The 27,534-nt window shown below is 51.9% G+C and overlaps 1 protein-coding gene across 1 annotated transcript in view; it reads right to left on the bottom strand.

Annotated features, from left to right (window-relative positions):
- The window catches only part of LOC119973778, a 111,430-nt gene that overhangs the window by 23,216 nt on the left and 60,680 nt on the right, over window positions 1-27,534 (bottom strand). Inside the window, exon 5 of the mRNA XM_038812202.1 lies at window positions 23,540-23,607. Coding sequence (XP_038668130.1) covers window positions 23,540-23,607 — 68 coding nt within the window. The remainder of the gene's footprint in view (window positions 1-23,539; window positions 23,608-27,534) is intronic.

The raw sequence follows: 27,534 nt of genomic DNA, 5'->3' as shown, positions 1-27,534 counted from the left end.
GCTGGGATCCATATTGAAGGAGGAGGTGTGGAGTGAGTCCCTCCACAGGGCGAATGCTATATCATCCTGTGCAAGGTTGAGCTTGATTCAGCTCAAGGTAGTGTTTAGGGTGCACCTCACCAAGGCCAGAATGAGACAATTTTTTGAAGGGGTTGAAGAGAGGTGTGAGCGGTGTTCGAGGGGGCCCGTGGACTATACACACATGCTCTGGTCCTGCCCCAAATTGGTGAGTTTTTGGGTGACTTTCTTCAGCACCATATTGGAAATCCTAAATGTTGATTTAGAACCCTGTCCGTTAGCAGCTATATTTGGGGTGTCGCACCAGCTGAAGTTGAGCAAGGTGTGGGGCAGATGCCCTGGCATTCGCCTCGTTGTTTGCTCAGAGGCAAATTCTGCTGAGCTGGAGACAGGAAACGCCACTTCGTACCTCAGTGTGTCTAGGTGACTTGATGGAACTAGGTGACCTCAAGAAGGTCAAGTTTACAGTGAGGGGATCGGTCAATGGGTTCTAACGTAGATGGTGGCCTTTCATATTGTGCTTTAAGGAATTGGCCATTTAGGGGGGGTGGGGGTTGTATTTTCATTACTGAAATCATTGTTACTGTTCTCGTTTGATATAAATGTTGATTTTATTTTGTAAATTTGATATAAAATATTAGAAGTTCAATTAAAAATATTTTTGAAAAAGATTTATTTTGCTAATGGACATGAGTGAACCAGATGGCAATGGTTTCATGATTGCCATTAGAAGTTCAGATATTTCTTGAATCAAAATTCCACCATTTGATATGGTGGGATTCAAACCCAGGTCCCCAGAACATTAACATCGGTCTCTGGATTACTCGTCCAGTGACAATGCCGCTACATCACCCCTCCCTCTGGAATAAGTATATTGTTATTGGTGGTTTCAGACCTCCTACAATCACTCTCCAGTTCTGGGGATTACTGACTCTCTCTTCCATCGGGAATAAGTAGACACCTGTCCCCCAATAGTTAGGTGTCACTGCCATCTGTTATGTCAGCGAGTGTGGTGCAATGTGTTTGGGTGATGTGGTTGTCATGGGTGAATAGTTGGCAGTGTGTTTAAGCTGCAAGGGGTGGATGTAAGATTTGCAGCAATGTTGTGTGTGTGGGGTGAAGTCACTAGTATTAGATAAGAGTCCTGATCGACAGAGATTGTTGGTAGGTGAGTGGTGGGGTCTATGCTGCATTTCCCAGTATGTGGCCCGTGGATGTAGTGTAGTAAGGTAAGGCTCAGACTCGGGTTGGTGAACTTACAAAAGGTTTATTAACAGAACCACTGCGCATATTACAGAGCAGAAACTCCCCAGGACCAAAGCTCCGACTGCTCGAATAAGTCCAGGCAAGTCTCTAATTCTCCCCACTGGACCAGCGGTTCGCACAACCTTTTCAGGGAAACATCCTCAAGAGGCTACGATACAACATACCTCCCTCATTTTAGAGTTGAACAATATTCACAACAACAGATATGTAACTATTTGCAAAAATAACCCGAAGGTGGTAGGGCATCAAATACAGTCCATTATACAAAGGGTGGTGGGGGAAAGCTGCTCGAGTAACTAGAGGCCAGTGTCCAGGGATCAGCACTGTATTGTTTGTTACATACATATATCAATTATATAGAAGAGAACGTGGGGGAATGATAAGTAAGCTTGCAGACGACACCAAGATTGGGAGGGTGGTTAACTGTGAAGAAAAGGGTTGTAAGTTGCAAGAAGACATAGATGGGTTGGTCAGATGGTCAGACCAGTGGCAGATAGTATTTGACCCTGATAAGTGTGAGGTGATGCACTACGGAAGACGCCACAGGACAAGGGAATATGTAATGAATGCCAGGATATAAGGAAGCTCAGGGGAACAAATGGATCTTTGGGTACTTGTTCACAGATCCCCGATCTGTGCCCCATATGACTTAACGACTCTGCTGCTAGAGCGAGTGAACAGTGTAGTTAAGGCATATGGGGCATTTTCCTAAAGGAGCTTATGTTAAAACTGTACAGAACTTTGGTTAGGCCACAGCAGGAGTACCTTACACAGTTCTTACTAGGAAGGTGATTGAACTGGAGGAGAGGAGATTCACCGGGATGTTGCCTGGGATAAGTACATAGGTATTAGGAGCAGAAGTAAGCAATTCAGCCCTGCAATCCTGCTCCGACATTCAATCAAATAATGGCTGATCTCTTCCTGGTCTCAAATCCACCTCCCTTTAACCCGTTTTCAAAAATCAGAAATATATCACCTCCTTCCTGAAACCATTTAATGATTCAGACTCCACTGCACTATGGGGCAACAAGTTCCACAAACACAGATGTAGTTCCTCCTTATCTCAGTTTTTAATCTAACTCCTCTCAACCTATATCTGTGCCTTCTCATTGCCACAAGGGCAATTAGTCTACGTTTACTGTATTAATCCATATACATTGATCAGATCCCTTTATTCTTCCAAACTCCATCAAGTATAATAATAATAATAATCTTTATCAGTGTCACAAGTAGGCTTACCTTGACACTGCAATGAAGTTACTGTGAAAAGCCCCGAGTCACCACAATCCAGCACCTGTTCTGGTACACAGAGGGAGAATTCAGAATGTCGACATCATAGAACAGTACAGCACAGAACAGGCCTTTCGGCCCTCGATGTTGTGCCGAGCAATGACCACCCTACTCAAACCCACGTATCCACCCTATACCCCACCCACAACCACCAACAACCTTTTGTAGGACACTACGGGCACCTCATAGCACATCTTTCAGAACTTGAGGGAGGAAACCGGAACACCCAGGAGGGAATCCACGCAGAAATACGGAGAACGTGCAGGCTCCGCACAGACAGTGACCCAAATGGGAATCGAACCCAGGTCACTGGTGCTGTGAAGCAACAGTGCTAATCACTGTGCTGGTGCCATCTGTAGTGAATGTGATTCACACTATATATAGTTACCAATATCACTCCATGTATATATGTTCGTTATCTACCCGTTGTAAGATCAATGCTGTATATAGTTGCCAAAATAACTTTGTGTATACATGTTCACTATTCACCATTGTAAGTGCAGTTGCACTATCCGACCACCAGGGAGGAGTCGCTCTGGGAGTACGCGAGAGTTTGTACTGGGCTCCTTCCTTGGCTCCGCCCAGGACTCCTCCCCCTGGAACCGATGTATAAAGATCAGTGCCTTAGAGCCAGCCTGCCAGTTCATCTGAAGTTCAACGACAAATAGGCTGGCTCTGTTGTAAGTGTATTAAAGCCTCCGTTCAGATCCAATTACACGTGTTCGCTGAATTGATGGGTCCATCAATTTAATACACTTAAGGAGCTGCCGAAGTAAAGCATGGAATCCGCTCTAAAACCAGGACGTATAGAACTCGATCCGCAGGATGCAGAGGTGAAAGAAACCTTCGGCCACTGGCTGAAATGTTTTAAGGCCTACCTGGCCAAAATCAGCACCGCTGAAACTACAGAGGAACAAAAGCTCAGCCTACTGCACGCGAGGGTAAGCCACAGAATTTCTACACAACTAAATCCAGCCGGTTCCTACACCGCAGCGCTGGCGATTTTGGACAAAATGTATATTAGGCCCATGAATGAGGTCTTTGCCCGCCATGTGCTCACAACTCGCCGACAACGGTCTACTGAAACTTTAGCTGAATTTGCACGCGAGTTGAACAATCTCTCAAATGACTGCAATTACCAGGCCGTAACTGCGGCTGAACATAGGGAGCTTGCTGTGCGGGATGTTTTTGTAGCGGGCCTTCGATCTAACTATGTACGCCAGAGACAATTAGAAAATGGGGCCCAGGGCTTAGAGACTACCGTCGAAGCTGCTATCACAAGAGGCTGCTATCACAATGGAAGTTTCCTTCCGCAGCCTCAACTCGTTTCCCGCGGACCCCGCATGGGCCCCCGACCTGAGGACCCCCCAAGCCTGTGCCGCAAGGCCCCCCAGCTATCGCGCTGCCACAGCCGGTCGCCCTACTGTCCCAGTCAACTATGCAAGCTATCCAGCTGCTCCAGCTAATTACTCAGCTTCCCCAACCAGCTACTCAGCTCGCCAAACCAGTTATTCAACTGCTCCAGCCTGCCACTTCTGTGGACAAAGCCAGCACCCGCGGCAGCACTGCTCAGCCCGATCCGCGACCTGCAGCAGCTGCGGGAAGAAAGGCCACTATGCTAGAGTGTGCCTCAGCAGAAGGGCCCCAGCCCTCAACACCCCACCAGTCCAAAAACATCGCCCCCAGCACCAGCAGGCCCGCGGGGCCTGAAACGCTGCGGCCTACGCTCAGGCTCCGCCCCCTCCCACCACGTGCGATTCATGGTGGCCGCCATCTTGGACGCCATCTTCATCACCACCCTCCACGTGCGATCCACGGGCCCTAGCTGCATCCCCAGACTCAAACAGCTCATCGGAGGAGTACGACCTCCCCGGGCAGTCACCACATGGCCCGCAACTCAGCGCAATGTTCCTGCACCAAGCTCGCCAGAACGCAGCGGCATCTACTCGACAGGACGCCCGATCAGAAGAATTCGACTCCCCCGGGCACCCACCACGTGGCCCGCAACTCAACACGGTCACCCTCGACCAATCTCGCCCCAAGCATCTGAGAAATTCGATGACGGAGGTCCATATCAACGGGTACAACACGTCGTGCCTCTTCGACTCCGGGAGCACAGAGAGCTTCATACACCCAGAGCTGGTATGACGCTGTTCCCTCCCTATTTATCCCGTCAACCAAACTATCACCCTCACTTCGGGCTCCCATTCCATCCAAATCCAAGGCCGCACTACAGCAACGCTAACGATTCGAGGCGCTAGCTATTCCAAATTTAAACTGTATGTCTTGCCCGACCTCTGCGCGCCACTCCTCTTAGGCTTGGATTTCCAATGTAACCTCAAGAGTCTCACCCTCAGCTTCGGCAGGCCCCTGCCTCCATTCACTATCTGCAGCCTCGCCACGCTGCGCATCGCCCCCCCTCCTCTTTTCGCCAACCTCACCCCGGATTATAAACCGGTAGCCACCCGCAGCAGGCGGTACAGCCTGCAGGATAGGGTATTTATCAGAACGGAGGTCCGAAGGCTGCTTAGTGAGGGGATCATAGAGGCCAGTAATAGTCCCTGGAGAGCTCAGGTGGTGGTCGTAAAGACCGGGGAAAAATTCCGCATGGTCGTCGATTATAGCCAGACCATCAATCGCTTTACGCTCCTAGACGCGTCTCCCCTCCCCAGAATTGCAGACATGGTAAACCAGATCGCCCAATATCGGGTATTTTCCACGGTGGATCTGAAGTCTGCATACCACCAGCTCCCAATCCGCCCGGAGGACCGCCACTACACGGCGTTCGAGGCCGATGGCCACCTCTTCCATTTCCTCCGGGTTCCCTTCGGCATCACTAACGGGGTTTCGGTGTTCCAACGAGCAATGGACCGAATGGTAGACCAGTATGGGCTGCGGGCCACGTTTCCGTATCTGGATAATGTTACCATCTGCGGCCATGACCAGCAGGACCACGACGCCAACCTCCACCGTTTTCTCCAGACGGCCCAAAAATTAAACCTTACATATAACAAGGAGAAATGCGTGTTCGGCACAAACAGACTAGCCATCCTCGGCTACGTCGTGGAGAACGGAGTCCTGGGCCCATACCCGGACCGCATGCCTTAGAACTCCCCCTTCCCCATGTCCCCAAGGCCCTCAAATGGTGCTTGGGGCTCTTTTCGTACTACGCCTAGTGGGTCCCCCAATATGCGGACAAAGCCCGCCCACTCTTCAAGGCCACACTATTTCCCCTGTCTGCTGAGGCGCGCCAGGCCTTCAGCTGCATCAGGGACGACATCACCAAAGCAGCCATGCGGTCGGTGGATGAATCCACTCCCTTTCAGGTTGAGAGCGACGCCTCAGAGGTAGCGCTAGCAGCCACTTTAAACCAAGCAGGGCGGCCCGTCGCATTTTTCTCCCGTACCCTATCCGCTTCAGAACTCCGACACTCCTCAGTCGAGAAGGAAGCACAAGCCATCATGGAGGCTATCCGACACTGGAGGCACTACCTCGCAGGTAGGAAGTTCACCCTCATTACCGACCAACGGTCGGTCGCCTTAATGTTCGACAACTCGCAAAGAGGCAAAATTAAAAATGACAAAATTCTTCGGTGGAGGATTGAAATCTCCACCTACAATTACGATATCAAATATTGACCGGGAAAGCTCAACGAGCCCTCGGATGCCCTATCCCGCGGGACATGCGCCGGCGCGCAAATCAGCCGCCTAAAAGCCATCCACGATGACCTCTGCCACCCAGGGGTCACCCGGCTTGCCCACTACATCAGAGCCCGAAACCTGCCTTTCTCCAACGAGGAGGTAAAAGCGGTCACCAGGGACTGCCCGATCTGTGCAGAGTGCAAACCGCACTTCTATAGACCAGACAGGGCCCACCTGGTCAAGGCTTCTAGGCCCTTTGAACGCCTTGCAATCGATTTCAAAGGGCCACTCCCCTCCACTAACAAAAACATTTACTTCCTTAACATTATTGACGAGTTCTCCCGATTCCCCTTCGCCATCCCATGCCCCGATATGACCTCCCACACAGTCATTAGGGCCCTGCATAGTGTCTTCACCCTGTTCGGTTTCCCCCAGCTACGTGCACAGCGACCAGGGTGCGTCCTTTATGAGTGACGAGCTGCGTCAGTACCTGCTCGACAAGGGCATCGCCTCGAGCAGGACTACCAGTTACAACCCCAGGGGGAACGGACAGGTTGAGAGGGAGAACGCGACGGTCTGGAAGACCGTCCTACTGACCCTCAGGTCCAGGAAGCTCCAAGTTTCCCAATGGCAGGAAGTCCTCCCTGACGCGCTCCACGCAATTAGATCCCTCCTGTGTACAGCTACCAACCAAACCCCCCACGAGCGGCTCTTCATTTTTTCCAGGGGCACTACCACAGGGGTCTCACTCCCGGCGTGGCTGAGGATGCCAGACCCGGTTCTCCTAAGGAAGCACGTCAGGGCGCACAAGACCGACCCCATTGTTGAAAAGGTGCGCCTGCTTCATTCCAACCCACAGTACGCATTTGTTGAGTTCCCGGACGGTCGCCAGGACACAGTATCCCTCCGGAACCTGGCACCCGCTGGATCCAGCCCCCCATCTACCCCACCGCGGAACTCCTTTCCCCGTTCCCTATGCGGCCGCCCCCTTGCGCCCCCGATTCTGCAAGTTCACCCCACCAGTCCCGAGCGCCAGCACCAGCCCGCCCCCCTCGCCCCCAGTCTCCATTCGACCAGGAGGTGTATAAGGCTCGGACAAGACTCGCCCCGGAGCCGGCAACCGTACCCCAGACCTCGACGCCCGCCCAGCCACCCCAAGAGGCTGCAACCCCGGTGCTCCGCAGATCAAAACGGACAATTCGTCCACCGGACAGACTGACTCTTTGAGCCATCACCCCCGCCGGACTTGATTTTTTTAACAGGGGGTGAATGTGGTTCACACTATATATAGTTGCCAATATCACTCCATGTATATATGTTCGTTATCTACCCGTTGTAAGATCAATGCTGTACATAGTTGCCAATATAACTCCGTGTATATATGTTCACTATCCACCATTGTAAGTGCAGTTGCACTATCCGACCACAAGGGGGAGTCGCTCTGGGAGTACGCGAGAGTTTGTACTGGGCTCCTCCCTTGGCTCCACCCAGGACTCCTCCCCCTAGGACTGATGTATAAAGATCAGTGCCTTAGAGCCAGCCTGCTAGTTCATCTGAAGTTCAACGACGAATAGGCTGGTTCTGTTGTAAGTGTATTAAAGTCTCTGTTCAGATGCAACTACACGTGTTCGCTGAATTGATGGTTCCATCACCGTCCACAAGCCCAACCAGTTCAATCTCTCCTCAAGTCAAACCGTTCAATCTGCTGAACCTCCTCCAAACTGCCTCCAATGCCACATCCTTCCTAAAATAAGGAGACTAAAACTGGACAAATACTCCAGATGTGGTCTCACCAACACTCTATACAATTGCAACACTTCTCTACAATTGCTTTTACGATAAATGCTGAAATTCTATTTGCTTTTTTGATGGGGCGTCTGAGCTAGAAGGAGAAACTGATAGGCTTAGTGGATTGATTTATTTGCAGCAGAGAAGGCCAAGGCGATATATCATGGAGCTTTATGAGGGGTTTGAACAGGGTAAATAGGAAACAGCTGTTCCCTTTTTTGAGGGGTCAACCACAAGGGGGGGCATACTTTTAGAGTCAGAGGTGGGAGATTCCGAGGGGATTTGAGAGAGAAAAAAAAACACTCCGAATGGTGAGAATTTAGAATGCACTGCCTGGGAAGGTATCACAGAATACTATAGTGCAGAAGTGGCCCTTCGGCCCATCAGGTCTCCGACGCATGAACGGTCCTAACTGTGGTATTATCATAACGATCTGCATTTAATAGGTTAATGTAGTACCATGAATAGCACAAGGGAGCTGTAGATACTACTATGTAAAGCAGTGATACTAGACCTTAGGGGAAGAGTGTTAGCAGGAGACAGCTCGTGAAGGTCATCAGACCAATTAGTGTGAGAAGGTTAGATTAGTTATACCAGTGAGTGAGGTTAGCAGGCGAGTGTAGTTAGATGTTATTGATCAATTCTGTATTCTAAAAGGACTAAGTGTCGAAACCCAGTTTAGTAGTGTAAATAAAATCATAGCTTTAAGAAAAACTATACTGTGGTCTTTGAGGAACACTACGCCAACCATCCTAAATAAGCAACACAAAGAACACCGCATTGACCTGGCCACGTAATCTCAATTGCCAGCACTTGGCCCATAGCCGTGACTGTTATGTCATGCCAAGAATTCATCCAGGTACTTTTTAAAGGATGCAAGGCATCCCACCTCTCCCACAGGAAGTGCATTCCAGGTGGTGGAGGCCGGAAACCTCAACCTATAAAAAGCACTTGGATGAGCACTTTAAACACCATCACATTCAAGGATATGAGACAAGTACCCTGCTAAATGGGATTAGCGCAAGACTTTGGGTAGTTATTGTTGGTGCAGACTCGATGATATAGGGTCTTTTCTGCATTGTACGACTCTTAGGACTCGATTACAAAACCAGTCATCTGGTGAATTCCAAACTTGCTGGAAGCGACGAAGCTCTCGCTGGACCAAATCAGGAACCTCGAAACATGTTTTCAGGGAGCCTGGGAGCTGCTTTTTTAATTGATGTATTAAAAGTTGATGCGCGATCAATAACCACAGAAACGAAGGAGTAGTCCGAATTAATCTACAAGATGTTTCCCCAGCAGCTTGAGTACAGAAAGAACAATGGCTGCTGGGAAACACGGGTTCTTATACTCCACCTCATTGGGCGGAGCTACCTTCGTCTTGACCAATGCGAAAGCAACACTTGGGCCAATGAGTAGCGAGCCTTCTCCACCAATAGCAGCTCACACTCCCAGGTACCGTAGTACCTCTAGTCATACTACCACAAAAGTCTGGACCGAACCCATTGGACACCGATAATAAAGGTGCTGTCTTGACAAGCTGAACCCCATTAGATTGTAAAAAAATAGAGAAACTCCTCACTGGTTACAAGTTGAGCCATTGTTGGCAAACGCCTGCCGCAACTTGTCACCGTCAAAGAGTCCCGCAAAAATCTAAATGGATCTACAGCCGACTGGATAACTCCCAAGGGTGTAATTGGGTTGACGGGGGTAGCTGCTGCTGTAGCTGGCATAGGTCACATTGACACCACACTCAATGTCCTTGTCCAGACCTGGCCACTAGACGTAGCTGCATGCTGACGTCTTCATCATGCCAGGGTGGACTTTAACTCCTGTAGCAGGGCCTCCCTGGTTGGGAGGGAATTACTGTAGAATTTACAGTGCAGGAGGCCATTTGGCCCGAGTCTGCACCAGCCCTTGGAAACAGCACCCTACTTAAGCCCACGCCTACACACTATCCCCATAACCTAACCTAACCCTGCGGACATTAAGGGGCAATTTAGCATGGCCAATCCACCTAACCTGCAGATCTTTGGACTGTAGGAGGAAACCGGAGCACCCGGAGGAAAACCATGCAGTCACCCGAGACCGGAATTGAACCCGGGTATCAGGAGCGGTGAGGCAGCAGTGCTAACCACTGTGCCACTGAGCTGCCCCTAATCATTCTCACTCCCCTCAACAACACTGTCATCTACACTCAGGGCAGCATGGTGGCAGTGGTTAGCATTTCTGTCTCAGCGTCAGGGACCGGGGTTTGATTATGTGCGTGGAGTTTGCACGTTCTCCCTGCGTCTGTGTGGGTTTCCTCCGAGTGCTCCCGTTTCCTCCCAGTGTCCAAAGATTTGCAGGTCAGGTGGATTGGAAGGTCAGGTGGATTGGCCATGCTAAATTGCCCCTGCAGGCCCAAAAGGTAAGGTGGGGTTATCGGGTCCCAGGAATAGGGTGCAGGATTGGGCCTAGGCAAGATGCTCTTTCAGAGGGTCAGTGCAGATTGTAGGGTTGAATGGCCTCCTTCTGCACTGTAGGGGGATTCTACAAACTCCTCCTATTGTCTTTGATAGGGCCTAAACTGTTCCGAATTGTCATCTATTCCAACCACAAAGAACCATTTCTTTACCTTCACTAGTATTGGATTTCTCTGGGTCCATGCCCGGATTTGCTGGGCAGAAATTGGTAGGGTATCCAAAAGGTTCAGGGATGTTTATGATCTCTTGCGGCACTGCTGGTGGCGAATCACTGAGAAATGTAAGTGACTTAAGGTGTCTGCTTTTGCAATGTGAGCACCCGGTCTGTTATGGAATGTGTACTCACTGTCTGTCAACAGCAACACCTGACACTGAACTCTGGCTCAGGTAATGGGAGAACTGGCTTTTGTCAGGGACCCTTCCTGTTGATTCCCTTATTTCTTATATTCGTTATCATTTTGATCCATGGATATTTAATGGACATACACCTTTAAGTCAAGCAGAGGAAGTGAGGAACTCAAAGTTGCAAAATAGCAGACTGCATTTTAGAGGTTTAAATTTTGAACAGAAGGTCTCAGACATTATGGTACCCGAGAGATCGGAGATATTCAATTCAATTGGTTGGCTGGTGGCCAATGGATTGGCCAAAGACTGTATTCTGCCCAGTGACAGACTGATTGGTTCCTGATATGTGGCAGTTTTCAGAGGACCCTGGAAAGAGAATGTGCCTGGTTGCTTGGAGAAGCAGAGTTTCTTTTTCCAAATGATTTGTGTCTGCTGATTTGGAGTCTGCAGAGAAGTCTGGAGATCCTGATGAATCTATAGTGAAAACCATTATAGGCTGAAAGCAAGACCTCACCCAATTGAAGGCCTAACCTGAGAATCTCACTGGAAGATGTCCATCTGAAACAGAGACTCTAATCCTTTTACTTTCCGTATTTCTTTTTTTACACCTCTTTGTGTTTGCCTTATGTATGTACATAGACGGTGGGGGCAAGTTAAAGAGGGGTGGTTAGGAATTAGATGATTGTTAATGAGTTGTATTTGCTGCCTATTATAATTAATAATAAAAATTAATTGTATTTAAATTAAAAACCCTGATGATTGTAGTTACTAGGCAGCCAAATACACAAGATATAAGAACATTAAAAAAAATAATAATTAATTTCAATTGTGTTGTGACTCTGGATCAAGTGGGGCTGGAATTGACCATGCACTAGCCCAGGGCGTCGTAACATAATTTGGGAGTTCAGTTTCATTATTTTTGGAATACTACAACAGGTAACCAACAGCCTGACAGTCATATTCACAGAATCATACCTTACAGACAATGCCCCAGACACCACTATCACCATTCCTAGGTATGTCCTGTCTCACTGGCAGAACAGACCCAGCTGAGGTAGCAGCACGTGGCATACAGTCAGGAGGCAGTTACCCTGGGAGTCCTAAACATCAAATTTGGACCCCATGAAGTCTCATGGCTTCAGGTTAAACATGGGCAAGGAAACATCCGGCTGATTACCACGTACCGGCCACCATCTTCTGAATTCTTCCTCAGTGTAGCCGAACAGGCGCCGGAGTGCAGCAACTAGGAGATTTTCAGAGTAACTTCATTGCAGTGTATATGTAAGCCTACTTGTGACAATAATAAAGATTATTATTATGAACCAATAATCCTCCATGTTGAAGAACACTTGGAGGAAGCACTGAGGGCGGCAAGGGCACAGAACACGCTCTGGGTGGGGGACTTCAATGTCCATCACCAAGAGTGACTTGGTAGTACTACCATGGACCGAGCTGGCCGGTCCTAAAAGGACAAAGCTGCTAGGCTGGGACTGCAGCAGGTGATGAGGGAACCAACCAGAGGGAAACATATATGTGACCTCATCCTCACCAATCTGCCTGCTGCAGATGCATCTGTCCATGACAATGTCGGTAGATGTGACCACCACACAGTCCTTGTGGAGACAAGTCCCATCTTCACATTGAGGATACCCTCCGTTGTGTTGTGTTGCACTAACACCATTCTAAAATGGGATAGACCAACCAGATCTAGCAACACTGGGCATCCATGAGGCGCTGTGGGCTCTCAGCAGCAGAATTGTATTCAACCACAATCTGTACTCATAAGCCAGCATATCCCCCACTCTACAATTACCACCAAACCAGGGGATCAATCCTGGTGTAAAGAAGAGTGCAGGACAGCATGCCAGAAGCAACATCAGGGGCGAGATTCTCTGCAAATGCGGAGAATCGTAAAGGCTGCCGTGGGACAGGCCGTGACCCACGGCAGCCTTCACGCCCACTTCCGGGGCCGATTCTCCTCTTTCCCCCCCTCCCCCCCCCCCCCCCGTGCGGGTCTAGTAGCACGGCCCCGTGCGTCACGGTGGCACGGCCTTGACGACCGTCGTCAAGGCCGCACGTCAAGCGTCACGCCGGCTGTCGCAGCCGATGACGTCGCCCACGCAGGTTGGACAACGCCAACCCGCGCATGCGCAGTTGGCATCTTTTCCCTCAGCAAGGATGGCGGCTTGATCTTGCGGGGCGGCGGAGGAAAAAGAGTGCGTCTGTGGTACTGCCGTGCCAATTGGGCCCCCAGATGCCCCAAACGGGCCTCTGCCGCCCGTTTCACGACGGCAGCAAGCAGGTGTGTTTGCTGCCGTGTTGAAACGGGCGTGAAGGCCTGGCCGCTCAGCCCATCGGCCTCGGAGAATCGCTGCTCGCCGTAAAAAACGGCGAGTGGCGATTCATGGCGTGTGTGTGTTGGGGGGGGGGGGGGGGGGGGGGGGGGGGGGGGGGGGGGGGGGGGGAGAATAGCGGGAGGGCGTGAAAAATGTCGGGAGGCCCTCCCGCTATTCTCCCACCCGGCGTGGGGGGCGGAGAATCGCGCCCCAGGTATACCGAAAAATGAGGTGTCAACCTGGTGAAGCGACAACACAGGACTAATATTGTGCTAAACAGCATAAGCAGCAAGTAATAGACAAGATAAGCGATTCCACCACAAACACATCAGATCTAAGCTCTGTAGTCCTGCCACCTCCAGCCGTGAATGGTGGTAGACAATTAAACAACTCACTGGAGGAGGAGGCCACAAATATCCCCATCCTCAAAAATGGAGGAGACAGCAAACATGTGCAAGATAAGGCCAAGGCATTCGCAACAATATTCAGCCAAAAGTGCCAAGTGGACGATCCATTTCCGTATCCTCTGGAAGTCCCCAGCGTCACAGATGTCAGTCTTCAGCCAATACGATTCACTCATATCTTGTTATGCTATTTAGGTGTAGCATAAGCGGCTTCCTTGTGGTGCACTCGACAAAGGAAGGATCAGACGTGAAGACAACTCCAACACATTCATTAAACTATATACACTATTATAACTTGGGTTCGACACTACTGTAAATCCTCCTGTAGCTCCTCAGACTGACTAACCAGATTGCTACACTCCTTCGGCCAGTGAGCCGCCGCTCCTGGTCCTTGCTGTCTGCCATGCTTCGCCGCACTGCCAGCTCCCCTCGCTTCCCTCTGTCGGGACTGATTCGTTTCACACGGTCACTTCTGGTCCAGCTATCCATATGGGGGTGATGAATCGCCATAGGACAACTGGGTGTACTGGTCCATACCTTTGTGAGTATTTACCCTTGTGAGCATTTATCATCACATACTTCCCTCGAGTCCTCATCGAACTCCAACTGCTGGTACACATGGCTCATGTCAAATTTGGTAAATCTTTTTATATATTTGGGATTGGATAACCATCCAGCTTGACCATTTGGTTCGCAATTAATTTGTAGTCTCTGCAGATGTGAACCATTCTGTCTGGCTTTACCAGAGTCAATAGGGGACCACTCCGAATATACTGGCCTTATTATTCCCATCTTATCTAACTGCAAGGTGTAGGGCACTAGCTGAGCTTTAAAACATTCTGTATTGGAGTCCGAATTAACATAGATCTTCACTTTGACATCCTGTACCTTCCCCAGTTCATTACGAAAGACTTCTGTCAATTATGCAGAAAATCTCCGGCCAATTTCAATTTTATCTGGCTCAACCATTCTCGTCCCAATAGGCTGGGCCCCCAGCCGTTCACAATGATGACAGGTAGCTGAGCCAATTTATGCCGGTACATCACAGGCATGGATGTTATTATCAATATTTCTAAGGATTGGCCCATATATGTAGCTAACCTCACTGAGGTCTTTCAACTTTATTTCTTGGGTACCGCCCTTTCAATTACTTCTATGCATGTTCTCCCATCAAGTGACAGAAGCTCCAGTGTCTACTTCTATGCGGACCGAAGGCTACTGACCAACAACTCAATTACAATGGGAGCCGATTTACACACTCCTACTTTATTAACTGTAAAACAATAGGACTGTCTTCGGAGTCGCTTTGCGAGGTGCTCTTTATATTACACACTTGAGTCTAAGTTGTTTTCTTTCTTTTTTTTTTAAATAATTTTTATTGAAAGAGTTTTTCCATACAAACATTTACCCCTACTATTTTTAAATTATATACAACACAATCCCTCTAGGCAAATATCCCTCCCTCGCCCGCCCTCTCGCGCGCACCAGTCCTCCCCCCCCCCCCCCCCCCCCCCAAGCAACAACTTAACAAACAAGGCAGCCTACAGTTTCAGACATGAGCAGCGAGCAGACTTGCCCGCGTTACAGTCGTGCATGTCCCCCCACGACCATTGCTGCCCCCCCCCCCCTCCCCCTCCCCCCCCCCCCCCACCCCTCCCCTCCCCTTCCCACTTGGCTTTCAGCTCCTCCCCTGATGCTTCTTCCGCCTCCTGCATTATCTTGTAGATGTCTGATATCTTCCCCCCTCCGACCCAGACCCCCGAGAGCACCCTATCACTCGCCCCCTTACTGGGGAGCAGGGGGAACCCCTCCACCTGCCGTCTAGCAAATGCCTTCACTTGTAAATATCTGAACATGTTTCCCGGGGGGAGCTCAAACTTCTCCTCCAGCCCTCCCAGGCTCGCAAACCTCCCCTCTATAAACAGGTCCTTCAGCTGCCGTATGCCCACCCTGTTCCAGCTCTGAAATCCCCCGTCGATGTTCCCCGGGATGAATCTATGGTTCCCTCTTATTGGCGCCGCCAACAGACCTCCCATTTCCCCCCTGTGTCGCCTCCACTGCCCCCATATCTTGAAGGTGGCCGCCACCACCGGGCTCGTGGTGTACCTCGTGGGGGGGAGCGGCCATGGTGCCGTTACTAGGGCCCCCAGGCTTGTGTTGCCACAGGACGCCCTCTCCATTCGTTTCCAAGCTGCCCCCTCCCCTTCCATCATCCACTTGCGCACCATTGACACATTTGCCGCCCAGTAGTACCCCGAGAGATTGGGTAGTGCCAGCCCTCCACTGTCCCTACTCCGCTCCAAAAAGACCCTCCTCACCCTTGGGGTGCCGTGCGCCCACACGTAGCTCATGATGCTACTCGTCACCTTTTTGAAGAAGGCCCTAGGGAGGAAGATGGGCAAGCACTGAAATAAAAACAGGAACCTTGGGAGGACCGTCATTTTGATTGACTGCACCCTCCCCGCCAGCGACAGCGGTACCATGTCCCACCTCTTAAATTCCTCCTCCATCTGTTCCACCAGCCTGGAAAAGTTCAACTTGTGGAGGGTCCCCCAGTTCCTTGCCACCTGCATCCCTAAGTACCTAAAGCTCTTTCCTGCTCGCTTGAAGGGGAGTCTCCCAATACCCTCTCCCTGGTCCCCCGGGTGTATCACAAAAACCTCGCTTTTGCCCAAATTTAGTTTGTACCCCGAAAAGTCCCCAAACTCTGCTAATAGTTCCATTATCTCCGGCATTCCCCCTTCTGGGTCTGCCACGTACAGCAGTAGATCATCCGCATACAGCGATACTCGATGTTCCTCCCCTCCCCTAGTCAGTCCTCTCCACCCCCCTGAACCCCTCAGTGCCATCGCCAACGGTTCGATCGCCAGTGCGAAAAGTAGGGGGGATAGGGGACATCCCTGCCTGGTCCCTCGGTGGAGCCCGAAATACTCCGACCTCCTCCCGTTTGTCACTACACTCGCCATCGGGGCCGAGTAGAGCAACTTCACCCACTTAATAAACCCTTCCCCAAACCCAAACCGTTCCAACGTCTCCCACAGGTACTCCCACTCCACCCTATCGAATGCCTTCTCCGCGTCCAGCGCTACCACTATCTCAACCTCCCCCTCCACTTCCGGCATCATAATTACATTCAGCAATCTCCGCACGTTCGTGTTGAGCTGCCGCCCCTTCACGAACCCCGTCTGGTCCTCATGGATTACCCCTGGCACACAATCCTCTATTCTAGCTGCCAGGATCTTTGCCAGCAACTTGGCATCCACGTTCAGAAGCGAGATAGGCCTGTAGGACCCGCACTGCACGGGGTCTTTATCCCGCTTCAGTATCAGGGAGATCAGAGCCTGCGACATTGTCGGGGGCAGAACCCCCCCCCCTCTCGCGCCTCATTAAAGGTTCGTACCAGTACCGGCCCCACCAAGTCCACATTTTTCTTGTAGAATTCCACCGGGAACCCATCTGGCCCCGGCGCCTTCCCCGCCTGCATCTGACCTATTCCCTTGACTAGCTCCTCTAGCCCTATTGGCGCCCCCAGCCCTTCTACCAGCCCCTCCTGGACCCTTGGGAACCTCAATTTGTTTAGGAAGTCCTCCATTCCCCCTCTCCTCGTCGGCGGCTCAGACCGATACAACTCCTTGTAAAAATCCCTGAAGACCCCGTTCACTTCTTGCCCCTTCTGTACTACCTTCCCGCCCCTCTCCTTCACTCCCCCAATCTCCCTAGCCGCATCTCGTTTGCGAAGCTGGTGTGCCAGCATCCTGCTCGCCTTTTCCCCATACTCATAGACCGCGCCCTGTGCCCTTCTCCACTGCGTCTCTGCCTTCCTGGTGGTCAGCAGGTCAAACTTGACCTGCAGGCTGCGCCGTTCTCCCAGCAGCCCCTCCTCTGGTGCCTCCGCATATCTCCTATCCACTTCCAATATCTCCCCCACCAGCCTCTCCCTCTCCTGCCTCTCCTTTCTTTCTCTGTGTGCCCTTATGGAGATCAGCTCTCCCCTGATCACTGCCTTCAGGGCCTCCCAGACCATCCCCACCTGCACCTCCCCCGTGTCATTCAAGTCCAGATAGCTCTAAATGCTCTTCCGGACCCTTTTACACACCTCGTCGTCCGCTAACAGCCCCACATCCAGCCGCCACAGCGGGCGCTGGTCCCGCGCCTCCCCCATTTCCACATCCACCCAATGTGGTGCATGATCAGAGATCGCAATGGCCGAGTACTCAGCTTCCCGTACCCTCGGGATCAGCCCCCTGCTCAACACGAAGAAATCGATTCTGGAGTACACTCTATGGACGTGGGAGAAAAAGGAATACTCCCTCGCCCTCGGCCTACCAAACCTCCATGGGTCTACTCCTCCCATCTGCTCCATGTACCCCCTCAGCACTTCTGCCGCTGCCGGCCTCCTATTGGTCCTTGAGCTCGATCTGTCTAGCCCGGGGTCCAGCACTGTGTTGAAGTCCCCCCCCATGATCAAGCCCCCTGCCTCCAGACCCGGAATGAGGCCCAATAGGCGCCTCATAAAACCCGCGTCATCCCAGTTCGGGGCATATACGTTGACCATCACCACTTTCTCCCCCTGCAGCTTACCCTTCACCATCACATACCTACCCTCCTTATCCGCCACCACCTCCTCCGCCACGAACGACACCCTCTTTCCCACCAGAATCGCCACCCCCCGGTTCTTTGCGTCCAATCCAGAGTGGAACACCTGTCCCACCCACCCCCTTCTCAGGCGAACCTGGTCCACTACCTTCAAATGGGTCTCCTGTAACATTGCTACATCAGCCTTCAGTCCCTTCAGGTGTGAGAATACCCTTGATCTCTTGACCGGCCCATTCAGCCCCCTCACGTTCCAAGTGATCAGCCGGGTCGCGGAACGACCCGCCCCCTTCCCCTGCCGATTAGCCATGTCCCGTTCCCTGCTCGCCCCGGGTCGACCCTCCCCTTCTGACCCGCTCCCCATGGCGATGGCCCCCTCCCCCCACCTCTCCAGTCCTCCACTTCCCGTTTCTGGTCTTTTCAGCAGCAACCCGGTGTCCCTCCCTACCCCCCCCCCCCCCCCCCCCCCCCCAGGCTAGGACCCCTCCTAGCCGCGATGTACCCTCCATCGTACTCCCGTAAGTCAGCTGGTTTGCGCTGACCCGGCTGCTCCTGCCACACTCCGACTCCCCCCGGCTCGGGGGGGGGGGCCTCCCCCCCCTTGCCACTCCTCCCTGGCCCCGCTCCAACGCGGGAAAGGTCGCCATTGCTAGCCCCGCCCCGCACTCCTCCCCTCCCCCCTCCGCACTCCTCCCCTCCCCAGAGGAAAGCCCGCGCTTTCGCCCTGCCACACCCCACCCCGCCATCTTCAGTTCCACCCCCGTCCCCGTCCATGCCTGTAAAGAACCCCCCCTAGGAGCCCATATCCCCGATCTGCTCTCCCCCCCGTCCCGCCTCCCCAACTTAACATTATAAATAACAGATAGATAACAAATAACAATGTACTTAACAGTCGCCCTCTACCAAACAGTATAAATAACCATAAATAACCATGAATAACCACAATAACAATAACTAAGGGAAGTTGGCAAAAGGGGGGAAAAAACATCAGAAGAAACACCCAAAGCAAGAGTTCAAGATCCAAACAAGGAAAGAAGAAGAAAAAAAAAAGGAAACCGTTCCAATAAGAGTTGCCCAGTTCCGACCCAGCCGAAAAAAAAAAGAACCGCTTGTTCAGCTGAAAGTACCCGAGCGGCTACGGCCACCAAGTACCCCCTGGGTCTAATTCAAGTCCAGTTTCTCTTCCTGTACAAAGGCCCACGCCTCCTCTGGGGACTCAAAATAGTGGTGTTGGTTCCTGTATGTGACCCACAAGCGCGCTGGCTGCAGCATTCCGAACCTGATCCTTTTTGCATGTAGCACCGCCTTCGTCCGGTTGTACCGGGCCCGCCGCTTAGCCACCTCCGCACTCCAGTCCTGGTAGACCCTCACCGTCGAATTCTCCCACTTACTGCTCCTTTCCCTCTTGGCCCACTCCAGCACTTTCTCACGATCGCTGAGTCGCTGGAACCGCACCAGCACCGCCCTCGGGGGCTCATTTGCTCTTGGCTTCCTAGCCATGACCCTGTAGACCTCTTCCAGCTCCAGGGGCGAAGGGATGGCCCCTGCCCCCATCAGGGAGCTCAGCATTTCTGCTACGTATCCCGGGAGGTCTGACCCCTCCAGGCCTTCTGCCAGGCCCAAGATCCTCAGGTTCTTCCGCCTCATTCGGGTATCCAGCTCCTCAAAACGGCTCTGCCATTTCAGGTGGAGTGCCTCGTGCACCTCCACCTTTCCCACGAGGACCGTGGCCTCCTCCTCCCTCACAGTCATCTCCTGCTGCAGCTCCCGAATCGACGCCTCTTGGGTTGCCTGGGCTCCCATCAGCCTGGTGGTCGTCGCATTCATTGACTCCAAGAGCTCCATTTTCAGCTCCGTAAAGAAGCGCAGGAGAGCGGCCTGCTGCTCCTCCGCCCATTTCCTCCATTCCTCGGGTGCGCCACCGGCCGCCATTTTGGTCTTCTTCCCCCGCTTTTTTTGGGGAGCTGCTGTTGCTTTTTTTACCACCCCACTCCGGGTACCGACCATAAAGTTGGTCTGGTTCTCCTCAGGGAGCCTTCCCCCACCGGGATTTGTCCTTACAGCGCCGTTGGGGCCCTCCAATCGGCCCGAAAACACCTTTGTAGCAGGAGCCGCCAAACGTGCGACTTAGCTGGTCATAGCCGCAACCGGAAGTCAGTTGTTTTCTTTCTAATCACCCCCGATCGATTATTCTGCAACAAATGCTGATGTGGCCCTTGAAAATGAAATGAAATGAAAATCGCTTATTGTCACGAGTAGGCTTCAATGAAGTTACTGTGAAAAGCCCCTAGTCGCCACATTCCGGTGCCTGTCCAGGGAGGCTGGTACGGGATGTTTGCATTCGAAACACACTATGCTCTTAAATCTACATGCTTCTTTTTTTTAAAAAAATGTTTTTATTGGGGTTTTTTGAACAAGGTATAATTACCGTTATGTACACAGAATAAGAAACATATATATACACATTTAGAGGAGAAGGGCACACCCCAACATAGGAAAAAATACAATAACATATGAAATGGAATAACTGGTGGGGTATTGTGCACCAGCTCAATAGCGGCATCTCTGTACATCTGGCAAAATTACCGACACCACATAAGTAGGCGACTGCCTGCGGGGGGTCGGGGACTGGGGGGGGGGGCAAGCACACATTTGGGTGCCGGGGGGAAAATCATAGTGTGCGATATTTGGCTGTGCTGTGTGTTGCTGTCGCCCGCCCTTCCCGGACGGGTCTCGCTGCCGTCCCACGCTCGCCCCCGCTTCTGCCGCTCCTCCCGTCCTCCATCTCCAGTTTCCACGTTCCCCGCTCCTGGAGATGTCATGCACGTTTTCGCATCCCGTGTCCTCCCTCCGGCTCCCGCTTCCCTGCCCCCCGCTGGCCCTCCTTTCCCGTTTCCCCCCCCACTCCATGGTTCGCCTCCCTCTCCCCAGGTTTAGCTGTCTCCCCCCCCAACCGGTGGTTCGGCCCTCCCTCCTCAGGTTTAGCCGTTTCTCCCCTCCCAGTCCATCTCTCCCCTCCATGCCCCCGGCTACCTTCCCCCGACTCCCGACCATTTTCCCCTGATTCTTGGCCACCCGGCTATACTTCCTCTTGTTCGTTGGCCACAAACAGGTCCCGGAACAGTTGCATGAATGGCTCCCACGTTCTGTGGAAGCCGTCGTCTGACCCTCGGATGGCGAATTTGATTTTCTCCATTTGGAGAGATTCCGAGAGGTCAGACAGCCAGTCTGCAGCTCTGGGTGGTGCTGCTGACCGCCAGCCAAACAGGATTCTACGGCGGGCGATCAGGGAGGCAAAGGCAAGGGCATCCGCCCTCCTCCCCAGGAATAGATCTGGCTGGTCTGAAACCCCGAAGACCGCCACTATCGGGCATGGTTCCACCCTCACCATGTTGGACATAGCCTCGAAGAAGGCTGTCCAGTACTCCACAAGTCTGGGGCAAGACCAGACATGTGGGCGTGGTTGGCCGGACCACTTTGGCACCGTTCACATCTATCCTCCACCTCCGGGAAGAACCTACTCATACGGGTTCTTGTTAAGTGGGCTCTATGTACCACTTTTAGTTGCATCAGTCTGAGCCTTGCGCACGTGGCAGTGGAGTTGACCCTATGCAGTGCCTCGCTCCAGAGTCCCCACCCTATCTCAATCCCCAGGTCCTCCTCCCATTTCTTTCTTGTTGCGTCCAGTACGGTGTCGGCCCTTTCTACCAGTCGGTCATACATGTCGCTACAGTTCCCTTTATCTAGGGTACTTGCGTCCAGTAGGTCTTCCAGTAGTTTCTGTCGTGGCGGTTGTGGGTACGTCCTTGTCTCCTTTCTTAAGAAGTTTTTGAGCTGCAGATACCGTAGCTCGTTCCCCCGGCTAGCCGAAATTTCTCTGTCAGTTCGTCCAGTGTAGCGATCCTGCCGTCCGTGTATAGGTCCCTGACTATCAGTGTCCCTTCGTCCTGCCTCCACCTTTTGAAGGTGGCGTCAGTCAATGCTGGTGTGAACCTATGGTTGTTGCAGATGGGAGCCTTGTCCGACATTTTGGTCAGGCCAAATTGCTGCCGCAGTTGGTTCCAGGATTGGAGGGTGGCTGTCACCACTGGGCTGCTGGAATGTTTTTTGGGTGGGGATGGGAGTGCTGCCGTGGCGAGGGCCCGGAGGGAGGTCCCCACGCAGGAGGCCTCCTCCGCGCGCACCCACTCGGCCTCTGGCTCCTGGATCCATCCCCCTTACTCGCTCGGCTGTTGCCCCCCCAATGGTAGAATTGTAGGTTTGGGAGGGCTAGTCCCCCCCGGATTTTGTTTTTTGTAGGACATTCTTTGGGATCCTAGCATTTTTATCCCCCCATACGAACGCCATGATTAGTTTGTCCAGCGCTTTGAAAAAGGCCTTGGGGATGTAGATCGGAATGGATCTAAACAGGAAGAGGAACCTGGGCAGTACATTCATTTTGATCGTCTGGACTCTCCCCGGGAGGGAGAGTGGGAGTGTGTTCCATCTTTGCGGGTCCTTTTTTACTTCCTCCGTCAGACTGGTGAGGTTCCATTTGTGGATCCCTTTCCAGTCATGGGCTATTTGGATCTACATGGTTCTTAACGGTACTCTTCTCCAGCACTGGTAACCTACTTCCCTTCCCTGGGTTGACTGACCCAGTGTTCTGCCCCTTTGTCCCCGGCTCTGGTTTATTGCTCCTGCTTGCGAAGTTCTCCGTGCCCTCATCTTTGTTGCCAAACTCAGTAGAGGCTCCTCCCCCAAGCTTATTCACTTCGCAATGCAACATACTCTGATGTTCCATAGCACCCTTCTCAGAACTTACTGTACCCAGTGAATAGTTACATTCACTGACCTTTTTCACTCACGAGGTCATTGAGATTCCAGCTGCACTGTATGCAGGTCCTCAAGCTGAAACTCCAGGCACTGACTGTCACAGCTAGCTGCTCCCCACTGTCATTGTTAACTTTGTCTGGAGGGCCTTCTGTGCATGGAAGACCTTTATCCTCCTTTCCACCTCCTGGACCAAGGACTCCGGTGGAGCATTGGAAAATCTGGGAGAACGCTTGCTGCTTTGTGTCATTTTTGCGTCTCTCCCAGGTCAAAATTCTTTTTGGGGCACCTACCCCCAGCCAAATACATCTTCTCATTAAAAAGGTCCAAACTAGCCTGAACTTGCACCAGTTTCTCACAATTTTGTGTCCACTGCCCAGATGCGCAGCCAAATCAACAGCACGCTTAACACTGGCTGCGTAACGTCATTTAAATTAGCAAGGCATACAAAGTTGGCATGATAGCTACATGAGAAGCAATGGGTGGAGGTTGATCACCCATCCTGATCCCAATGTTATTTTTAAGGATGAAATAATTTCACAATTATCAAGCGATAAAAGCACTGTAAAAAGTTCTTGTACCTGTAGCAAGATTATATGTCGTTGTTGATGAATGTACTCTTTCACTCCAGATTTCTTCATGGAAGTATCTGTCAAAAAACAAAGTATATTTAATGTAGAGTGGGGCCCCTTTTGGGATGGTTTTCTAAATTTATGTCTCTTTATTTCTGCAGGAGCGTCTTCAGAGACTAAGTATTAAGCTGTACTTCACGGGAGGGATTTCCCTTCTTAATTACAGCTCAGCTAACACAGACTCGGGGAGACAACAACTCTGGTTAAAGACGATCTTTATTTTCAATGCTTGGCCAATGTACGTGGGAGAGCAATCTGGTGAAGTTTCAGATCGACTCTAAATTTACATAGTTCTTTATTCAGTAATTATACAATTTTCAAAAGGTTAATAGTCCACCTTGGCTGGACATGATCCAACCATCGCGGCTGAAGATTACGTACACGGACCAATTAAATTTGATTTTTAGGCAACATGGGACTGCGTGACCAGCCCGTGGACTTTTAGGTCTTACTCATGGTCTCCTTAAGTTTCCAGACCCCTTATCCACTGACCTTGGTTCTTTGTATGTATAATCCTCCTTATCCTAGCCTGGTTCCTGACCGGAACCATTGTCGATATTCGCAAGGGCTGCTGATAAGAAATGTTTTCTGCTGAACAGGCTGTATTCTGTGTGTGAATCTTCTTTCTAAAGAATATGGCTAAGTTTAGTTGGCTAAATCCCATTGTGCCTTACGAGCATTTCACTGTTAACAAGGATTTATATGTTGTGGTGAATCACAATCCTAGTAATTCACACTGTGTTATATTGTATGTGTTGTGTCTCTGTAAGCTTGGTATACAAGCAGTTGCGCGGCTCTGCCCATCGGGGGGGGGGGGGGGGGGGGGGGGGAGAATGAGGAGTTTGTACTGGGCTCCACCCGTGGCTCTGCCCATGGCTCCTCCCACTAACTGGAAGTATAAATATCTGCAGTTGTGAGCCTGCTGCCAGTTCATCTCGTCGCAGGCAGGCTCAGTTGTAAGACTATTAAAACCACTGTTCACTTCCAACCCCGTGTCTTGTGAATTGATGGTCACATCATATGTTTTATTAATATTATGCTTTAAGAATACACGTTTAATCATTAATAATTGCTCCAAGTGCCTCTGCCCACGGAATACATTCTCTACTATTTGTTTTCTAGTCTTTGTCCAGTAAATTAACCCAAGTATGTGCCAAGTTACTTAATGCTGTCATATTCACCTATATTTTTCTGTCTTACTCTTTATCCCAGCTACCTTGATCTAATGGTATTTTGCCCTAAGCACCCTTGAGTTTCTCATCTCACACTTGTCTCCTTCCTGGGCATAACCCCACCCTCTGTTCACCTACAACCCAGAAAATGTGGAATCTCATTATGTCAGCAGGTGTTTCATCAGTCTACTGCACGCAAGGGTGAGCCACCGCATCTCTACTCAACTTAACAGTATTACCTCGTATACGGACGCCCTAGCCATGCTAGATCGAATGTACGTCAGGCCCATCAACGAGGTCTACGCGCACCACATTTTTATGACCCGCCGCCAGCACCCCGCGGAGTCGTTGGATGAATTCCTGCGGGAATTAAAAGCTTTAGCTCGGGACTGTAATTACCAAGCTGTATCAGCCGAACAGCATATGGAGCTCGCTGTCAGAGATGTGTACGTGGCAGGGCTCAGGTCAAACTATGTGCGCCAGCGGTTGCTTGAAAAAGGGGCCCAGGAGGACACTGTAGAATTGGCTACTACCTTGGAGGTCTTGTTCCACAGCCTCACCTCGTTCCCCGTGGACCAAGCGACCCCATCCTGGGCCCCCGACCAGCAACTGCCCCAGGCCTGCGCCGCGCGGCCATCCACCCACTACGCAGCCCCAGTGTGCCATTTTTGCGGACAGCCCCAGCACCCATGGCAGTAGTGCCCGGCCCGCAACGCGACCTGCAGCAGCTGCGGTCAAAAAGGACACAATGCCCGGGTCTGCCTGGCGAAGAAATCCCCCTCTCCAAACTCTCCCGCAGCCCAGAGCACTCGTTTCCAAAACTCACAGGCCCGCAGGCCCCAAAATGCTGCGGCCTGTACTCCGACTCCGCCCCCACCCGACACGTGCTACTCATGGGGGCCGCCATCTTTGTAACCCCCCTCCACGCGGCCGGCCACGTACGACTCGTGGGGGCCGCCATCTTCGGTGCCATCTTCCTCGCGGCCCGCCACGTGCGATCCACGGGGGCGGCCATCTTGGGATCCATCCTCTTCAAACTCTGAAACTCACCTCGAAGACTACGAACTCAGAGGGCAGAGGGCATTCATCACGGGTCCACTCCAGCACAGCTGATCGAGCCGCCGACTACCCGCAACTCAGCGCGGTCACGTTGGACCAGTCGTGTCCGAAACACCTCAGCAACTCAATGATGACCGTTAAAATCAACGGGTACAGGACACCGTGCCTCTTTGACTCCGGGAGCACCGAGAGCTTCGTACACCCAGATCTGGTAAGACGCTGTTCGTTCCCTATCTTCCCTGCACGGCAAACTATCTCCCTCGCTTCGCGCTCACACTCTGTTCACCTCCAAGGGCGCACCGCCGCAACCCTAACGATCCAGGGCACTAGCTACTCGAACTTCCAGCTATACGTACTCCCCGAACTCTGCACCCCACTCTTACTGGGACTCGACTTCCAGTGCAACCTCAAAAACCTCACACTCAGCTTCGGCGGGCCCTTGCCCCCACTCACTATCTGCAGCCTCGCTACGCTAAAAATCGACCCCCCTCCACTCTTTACCAATCTCACGCCGGACTGCAAACCCGTAGCCACTCTCAGCAGGCGATACAGCCTGCAGGACAGGGTGTTTATCAGAACCAAGGTCCATAGGCTTCTACGTGAGGGGATCATAGAGGCCAGTAATAGCCCCTGGAGAGCTCAGGTGGTGGTCGTCAAGACCGGGAAAAATTCCGAATGGTAGTGGACTATAGCCAAACCATTAATCGATTCACGCTCCTCGATGCGTACCCCCTCCCCAGGATTGCAGGCATGGTGAATCAGATTTCCCATTATAAAGTCTTCTCCACGGTGGATCTGAAGTCTGCATATCACCAGCTCCCAATCCGCTCGGAGGAGCGCCACTACACGGCGTTCGAGGCCGACGGCCGCCTCTTCCACTTCCTCCGGGTTCCCTTTGGCGTCACGAATGGGGTCTCGGTGTTCCAACGAGCAATGGACCGAATGGTGGACCAGTACGGGCTGCAGGCCACGTTTCCGTACTTGGATAACGTCACTATCTGCGGCCATGATCAGCAGGGCCACGACGCTAACGTCCATCAATTTCTCCAGACTGCCCAGAAACTCAACCTTACGTATAACACGGAGAAACGCGTTTTCCGCACGACCAGGCTAGCCATCCTCGGCTATGTCGTGGAAAACGGAGTGCTGGGCCCCGACCCAGACCATATGCAACTCCCTCTTACAACTCCCTCTCCCTCATTGTCCCAGGGCGCTCAAAAGGTACCTGGGGTTTTTCTCATGTTATGCCCAGTGGGTCCCTCAGTATGCGGACAAAGCCCGCCCACTATTTAAGGCCACTCTTTCCTCTATCAGATGAGGCTCGCCAGGCCTTCACCTGCATCAAGGAGGACATCGCCAAAGCGGCCATGCGGGCGGTGGATGAATCCGTCCCTTTCCAGGTAGAGAGCGATGCCTCAGAGGTCGCTCTCGCAGCCACCCTAAATCAGGCAGGGAGACCAGTCGCCTTTTTCAGAACTTCAACACGGAAGCTATATGTCACTGGAGGCACTACCTCGCAGGTAGGAGGAGGTTCACCCTCATCACCGACCAAAGGTCGGTTGCCTTTATGTTTGACAACTCACAAAGGGGCAAAATTTAAAACAATAAGATCCTACGGTGGAGGATCGAACTCTCCACCTACAAGTACGATATCATGTACGACTGGGGAAGCTCAACGAGCCCCCAGATGCACGTGTGCCAGCGCGCAAGACG

Source organism: Scyliorhinus canicula, chromosome 11 (assembly GCF_902713615.1).
Source record: "Scyliorhinus canicula chromosome 11, sScyCan1.1, whole genome shotgun sequence".
Lineage (NCBI taxonomy): Eukaryota > Metazoa > Chordata > Chondrichthyes > Carcharhiniformes > Scyliorhinidae > Scyliorhinus > Scyliorhinus canicula.
This window is presented reverse-complemented; position numbering and strand designations above follow the sequence as displayed.